Source organism: Sarcophilus harrisii, chromosome 1 (genome assembly GCF_902635505.1).
Source record: "Sarcophilus harrisii chromosome 1, mSarHar1.11, whole genome shotgun sequence".
NCBI classification, from domain to species: Eukaryota; Metazoa; Chordata; class Mammalia; order Dasyuromorphia; family Dasyuridae; genus Sarcophilus; species Sarcophilus harrisii.
The window spans coordinates 2,691,052-2,697,926 of record NC_045426.1 but is presented as its reverse complement, the minus strand read 5'-3'; the positions used below and the strand labels follow the sequence as shown (position 1 = coordinate 2,697,926).

Genomic DNA, 6,875 nt, shown 5'->3' with positions numbered 1-6,875 from the left:
TTCCGCGGCTCGCCTGACACGTGGCCCTGATTCCGGTCACGCGGACGCGCAGCGGTCCGTTCTCCTCCTTCCCCGCACGCGGGACCCGGATGCCCCCGTCCAAAGTTCCGGGACCCCGTTCCCGCCCCGTCGGTCTCTCCGGTTCCGAACTGTGTCCCCGTCTTCTTCGCATCTTGTCTGGTATCTCCGTCGCGACTCGCGGTGATGGGTCGAAATCGCTTGTCGGCTAGGTTAGGGAGCCCTTGAACGTCAGCCGAACTCGGTTATCCAGAGGGAAGCAAAATAAAGTGACACCACCTTCCCCGTTTCCCCTACTCTACTTCAACTTCCGGCTGGAGTTCATTGACCCCGCCTCCTCAGCGAGGCGCATGCGCAGAACGAGATGGTGAAGCTTTTTTTCCGGGCCGGACTCTGACGTCACTCAAGGACCACTCCGAAGTAAACTGATCCTCCAAGAGAGGGGTCAGAACCCCCCGCGGGTGGCCGGACATTCGCTCCCCAGCCTGGGGGACGGACTCTCCAGGGAGGGCGGGCTCGTCGGGGCGACTCTGTCTCAGCGCTGCCTCCGGCAAACCCTGGGATGGGCGGTCTCGGCCAGGCCCGCGCCGCCCCCAGAGCCGCCCCCCCCAAACTCTGAGACGTTGGTACCGGCCGGCAGCGCGCGGGAGCCTTGAACAGCTGGAGCCTCTCCCGGGGCCGCGTCCGGCCATGGAGGAGCGGCGGCGGCGGGAGGAGGAGGAGGATCAGCGGCGGCGGCGGGAGGAGGAGGAGGAGGAGGAGGAGGAGGAGCAGCGGCGGCGGCGGGAGGAGGAGGAGGAGGAGGAGGATCAGCGGCGGCGGCGGCGGCGGCGGGAGGAGGAGGAGGAGGAGGAGGAGGAGGATCAGCGGCGGCGGCGGCGGCGGGAGGAGGAGGAGGAGGAGCAGCGGCGGCTGCGGGAGGAGGAGGAGGATCAGCGGCGGCGGCGGCGGCGGCGGCGGCGGGAGGAGGAGGAGGAGGAGCGGCGGCGGCCGCGGGAGGAGGAGGAGCGGCGGCGGCGGCGGGAGCAGCTGAAGAAGGAGCAGCGGCAGCGGCAGGAGCAGCTGCTGCAGCAGGAGCAGCGGCGGCGGCAGGAGGAGGAGCAGCGGCGGCGGCGGGAGGAGGAGCAGCGGCGGTGGCAGCGGCGGCGGGAGGAGCTCCGGGACCTACGGGCTGAGATTGCCGCGCTGCGCAGGCGCCTCGAGCAGAGTCCTGCCGAAGCCGACCCGGACCCGGCCCCGGACCCGGCCCGGTAGGCCCAGTGGTGCGGCCGGGCTGGGCAGGGGCTTCGGCTGAGGGGAAGGCGTGATTGGCAGCTGAGGGGGGCGGGGTCAGGGAGTTCGGCAGGATGCCCCCTCGTGGCCTGGAGGGGAGGTGCTGCGGCCCCAGCGCGCCTGCCCCGTTGGGAGGCGGGGCTGGGCATGTCATCGCCGGGGCGGGGCCCTGGGTCAGTGGAGCCTGATTGGGGGAACTGGTGGGAGAGCCAGGGAGGGGCGGAGAGGGGCGTGGGCGCTGGGGGGCGGGGCCTTCCCCAAACGTGCACAGGAAGGGGGGGCGGGGCAGGTGGGGATGTGCAGCTCCATGTACCTGCCTGTGGCGCACGCAGATACACATGTGAGCGCACAAGCGTCCCTGCGCACACGCGCTCTCACACTGTCGCACAGGGGCTCTCACACTGTCGCACACGCGCACAGAGAGACAGGTGTGAGCGCACAAGCATCCCTGCGCACAGGGGCTCTCACTGTCACACACACGCACTCGGAGAGACAGGTGTGAGCGCACAAGCGTCCCTGCGCACAGGGGCTCTCACTGTCACACACGCGCACAGAGAGACAGGTGTGAGCGCACAAGCATCCCTGCGCACAGGGGCTCTCACTGTCACACACACGCACTCGGAGAGACAGGTGTGAGCGCACAGCATCCCTCGCACACGCCGCCTCACACTGTCGCACACGCACACAGAGAGACAGGTGGAGCGCATTGCCGCCCCGCGCACACGCTGCCACACTGTCGCACACGCACACAGAGAGACAGGTGTGAGCGCACAAGCGTCCCTGCGCACAGGGGCTCTCACTGTCACACACACGCACTCGGAGAGACAGGTGTGAGCGCACAAGCATCCCTGCGCACAGGGGCTCTCACTGTCACACACACGCACTCGGAGAGACAGGTGTGAGCGCACAAGCGTCCCTGCGCACACGCGCTCTCACACTGTCGCACACGCGCACAGAGAGACAGGTGTGAGCGCACAAGCGTCCCTGCGCACACGCGCTCTCACACTGTCGCACACGCACAGAGAGACAGGTGTGAGCGCATTGCCGCCCCGCAGCACGCGCCTCACACTGTCGCACACGCACAGAGAGACAGGTGTGAGCGCACAAGCGTCCCTGCGCACACGCGCTCTCACACTGTCGCACACGCGCACAGAGACAGGTGTGAGCGCACAAGCGTCCCTGCGCACACGCGCTCTCACACTGTCGCACACACGCACAGAGAGACAGGTGTGAGCGCATTGCCGCCCGCGCACTACGCTGCCTCACACTGTCGCACACGCGCACAGAGAGACAGGTGTGAGCGCACAAGCGTCCCTGCGCACACGCGCTCTCACACTGTCACACACGCGCACAGAGAGACAGGTGTGAGCGCACAAGCATCCCTGCGCACACAGGCTCTCACACTGGTGCACACACGGGCAGGGGGACCAGATACATATACCACATAGCCCGCAGATACACGTGTGAGCCCCAAGCGCTCCTGCACATGCGCGGTCTCGCAGGGCACACGGTGCGTGTGTGAGCGCACAAGTATCTGCACGGCACATGTGCTCACGCTGCACCCACACACACGGGCAATGCCGGGGAACCCTGTGCTCCATGTCTTAGGTTCTAGGGGGCTCTGGGAAGGGGCCCGGGAGCGAGTTCTCCCTCTGAGTCACGGTCCTCCCCCTTCCAGATGTTTCTGCCAGGAAAACGAGCCGCCTCCTGCTGGCCGAGGGGAGTCTGGCAGGGCCTTGGAAGCGCAGCTCGGGGGCCTGGAGTCCGGCCTTTCCTTCCTCTCCGAGGTCACCGGCATCAGGATAACCCATTACTCCATGACGAGAGCCGAGCTCCCTGGAGGCACGGAGGGGGCGCAGGAGAGTAAGCGCGTTTGTTTGCCTCAGTGCCCCCGTTCCCCCCCCCCCAGGTGCTCCTGTTCCCCCCCAGGCATCCCCATTTCCCCACCCCCGGTCCCCCCAGGCGCCCTTGTTTTCCCTGGCCAGTGGTTTTCCGACTGGTCCCCGGGCAGTTTCCTGAGGCTTCAGTCTTTAACTTGTGCCTCAGACACCGGCGTCGCTCCGTGTGCAGCCCCTGCTCCTGGGTCCCTGAGACTTAAAGGCCGAGGGGGCTCCTCCAGGGGTTTCCTGGCTCGGATGAGTGACTTTCCGGTCTGGGCCAGAAGGTTCAGAGGGAAACTGAGGCACAGGGTGAGAGGCAGCTGCCTGAGCCCGGGAGAGAGGCTAGGAGTGGGTTGGGCGCGCTGGCTCGGGGCGAAAGACAAGGTAGGAAGTTGGGAAAGTCCATCAGTGGGTCACCGGGTGCCAACATGTGGCGACAGGAAAAGGGCAGGAACCAGCCCCGCTCAGAGTCCGATAGGGAAACGACCCTCTGAGCCGTGGGCTGACGAGCCGTGGCCCGAGTAAGTAGGACGTCACCCACAGAGGGCAGGGAGAGGCGTCCTGAGAAGGCCCCGAGGCTTTGTGGCCGGGGGAGAGCAGAGCGGGACCCCCTCCCCAAGCCTGTGGGCTGGGTTATGGGGGGCGTGGCGACCAGAGCCAGCTTCACGGGACGCCCATCTGACGGGCGCAGCCCAGCCTCTGGTGCCCCCCAAGGGCGCCATGCTCCTCGCCTTGGCAAGGGAATCATCTGCGTGGGGGGTGACTTGGTGGCCGCCTCCTGCACCAGAGCTTCAGCTGCTCCTCAACCCCGGGCCCGGTGGTCTCGCCCCACTGACTTCAGAGCTGTGGCGGCCCCACGGTCCCTTCACGCTCCCTCTTTCCACTTTTCCCTGGCCATGTCTGCAGGAAGAAGTGCCCACATCCCCCACGCCACCTAGACCAAGCGCAATAAGCACCCACTGTGTGGGGGGCCTGGGCTGATCACAGGAGGCCCTACTGTGTGGGGCAGGGGGGGAGGGGTGGGGCTGATCACAGGAAGCGCCTGCTGTGTGCCAGGCACGGAGCCCCATCCAAGGGCAGGTCAGGAGGGTGCCCCCGGGCACGGGGCAGCGGCTTCCCTGGGCTCGCCGACATTCATGTCTCTTTTTTGTGTCGCAGGCGGGCCCAGGATCCTGAGAAAGGGCCGCCTGGCCGGAGACTGCCGAGATGTGACCTTTCACCTGGAGTTCCAGCTCCTGGAGACGCAGGTGAGTCGGGAGGCCCGTGTCGGGGCCACGGCCCTGCCCCCGTCTGCGGGTCCTTTGGCTCCGCCCTCACTCCCGGTGCCTCGGAGACCTTTCCCCGCTTCCATGAGGAGGGGGCAGCCTAAGGAGTCGGTTCCTCCAAGGCGAGGAAGAAGCCCAAGTAACTGGCACGAGGGGAAATCAGGGGAGGCTTCTAGGGGAGGAGGCCTGGGAGCTTGAACCAAATCTAAGGATTCCCATCGGGGGCACCAGGGCAAAGGGCCTCCTGCTCCTCCCAGCAGCCGGCTGGCACTTATAGAGCACCCCAGGGGCTGAGCCCATCTTACAGAGCAGGAGCCGAGGCGGGCAGAGGTCAAGGGGCCTGCCCAGTCTCTCCGACTGCCCTGTGGGCAGGGACCTCTTGGTGGAGGTGCCAAGAAGAAGGGGGGGTGGGAGGGGGCACTCCCAGGCCAGAGAACCTGGACCCCTGGAGCCCACCACAGGTGAGAGAGATCAGGGTGGGGACAGGTGGGGTCCTGCCAGACCTTCCCACAGTCATCTCATTTTGGGCCAGGCTGCTCAGAGCACCACGTGGTGGGTCTGCAGGGGCTCTGGGCCCCCATGCTGCCCCCCCCATGGCCAGCCCATCTGCAAGAGCTCCGGCCCCCATTTGGCCCCTGTGGCGGGGGGGCATTCTCAGGCAGCCAGCCCACGGGGGGTCTGAGGCTGCTCCTCCAAGGTCCCCAGCCTGGTGGGTCTCTGAGGTTCGGTCCCAGACGCTGCAGCCCTTCCTGAGCCGGGGCTGATGATAGCGGCCCATTGGAGCCCTCGGGAGGTTGTACCAGCTGCACGAGGGGGCACTTTCCCTCTTTTTGCCCAAGACCAGTTTACACGGCCTGGCTCTGCAGGTTTATAAGCTAAGTGTGCGAATTGAACATTTACTGACAAATTGTGACGTCGCGACCCCCGCAGTCAGTTCTGAGACCCGAGAAGCTGGGGTTTAGGGGAGAGGTGACGCAGGACGGCCTCGTCCTGGCAGGAGAGAAAGGGGGACACGCGGCGTGGCTGATGCGCTGGCACAGGGGCAGGCCCAAGGCACAGGCGATCTCCAAACGGCCGTGGGGACTCGGGCCCTGGCGGCAGCCCCGGCCAGGGTGGGGGCTGAATGGGCAGAGCCTTGGGGTCTGGGGGCGCCGGTCCTGCTGCTGGCCGCTGGAGCAGCCCCTGGGTTTCTTAGCTGTGGGCCGCCAGCAGAGGGAGGCCTTTCATCATTGGAAATGTGAGGAGCAGCCCAGCCTTCAGCTGCAGCCGGAGATGTCCCAGAAATGCTGCTGTGATTCAGTCCCCCCACCCCTCCCCCAATCCGGGAACCTGGGGGGGGGGCCACAAAAAGACTTAAGCAGCCGGAGAAACCTCCATCGTCACTCCCTTCCTACAGCGGAGGAAACCGAGGCGCCCCTGGGTGGTCCCACTGCCAGCCAGGGCCAGCCCTGTTCTCCGGCCCCTGGCCCAAGCCCAGGGTGGGTTCTGCTCTTAAGGACTGCTCCCAGGACCCTCCTCTGGGACCCAGCACCCTGAGCGCCTCCGCTCCTTGGGACCCAGGCCCTTGGGGCAGAAAGGGATGACCAGGAGCCACGCCCAGCCCCTGGCCCCAGAGCCTCATGCCCAGCCCCAGAGGACAAAGCCCCAGGGCCCAGAATCGAGAGCCTCAGAACCCCGAAGCTTACAGCCTAGAGCCCCAGCTCCAGAATCTCAGAGCCCCAGAGGCCAGAGCCCGGCTCCTGCTCGCCTGCTCCTTGTGTTCCCAGAAAGAGCTTTATCGACGTTTCCTTTGGGAGCCGTGACTTCTGTTCTCTGGGTGTCCATCTGCTCCCAGACTGGGGGGCGGGGGGGGAGGTGAAGGGAGACATCCTGGGCGGCTGTACGGGAGCTTCCGTGTTCCCAGTCCTGGATTTGTCTTGGGAGAGCGGTGGGGAACGGGTGGCTGTATTGCCCACATGGGGCGGTCGGAGCTGTGCAAGGACCAGGCGCGCTGCCCTTCCGCCACCTCTGGGTCCTGGGGAGCCCCCAGAGCCTCTGCTCCCATGTTTCCTTCCCCCCACTGTCTGTTTCCACCTCCATAAAAGTGGCTTCTGTGTCGTGTCCCTCCGAGCTGTCCCCAGGCTCCCTGACCCCGTGGCTGGGGCGGCTCCCTGCGGCGGCGGCGACTCTAGTTCCCTTTGGCTGGCGCTCTTGTGTGGGCAGTGCTGTGGGGAGGGGCCGGCGGGCTTCTCGTCTGCCCTGGCCCCGCGCAATCGCGGCACCCCCAGCAGTCGTAGAAATGAAGGGCGGGGACGACGGCGAGGGTTTGCTCCCATCCCAGTCTCTGAACGTTGAGCGGGCCAAGAACAGCCCCCGAGACCCAGCCTGGGCCCCTGGGGGCCTCAGAGTGACAAGACCACGATTCTCTAAGTACTGAGGGTTTGAGTTTTATTGCTCACCC

General features: G+C 66.4%; 1 protein-coding gene across 1 annotated transcript in view; it reads left to right on the top strand.

The window, feature by feature from the left end:
- The first annotated feature begins 382 nt into the window (after positions 1-382).
- The window catches only part of CENPP (centromere protein P), a 121,426-nt gene continuing 114,933 nt past the window's right edge, over positions 383-6,875 (top strand). The window contains exons 1-4 of the mRNA XM_031959418.1: positions 383-403; positions 988-1,268; positions 2,969-3,153; positions 4,329-4,417. Of these exons, the coding sequence (XP_031815278.1) occupies positions 383-403; positions 988-1,268; positions 2,969-3,153; positions 4,329-4,417 (576 nt within the window). The remainder of the gene's footprint in view (positions 404-987; positions 1,269-2,968; positions 3,154-4,328; positions 4,418-6,875) is intronic.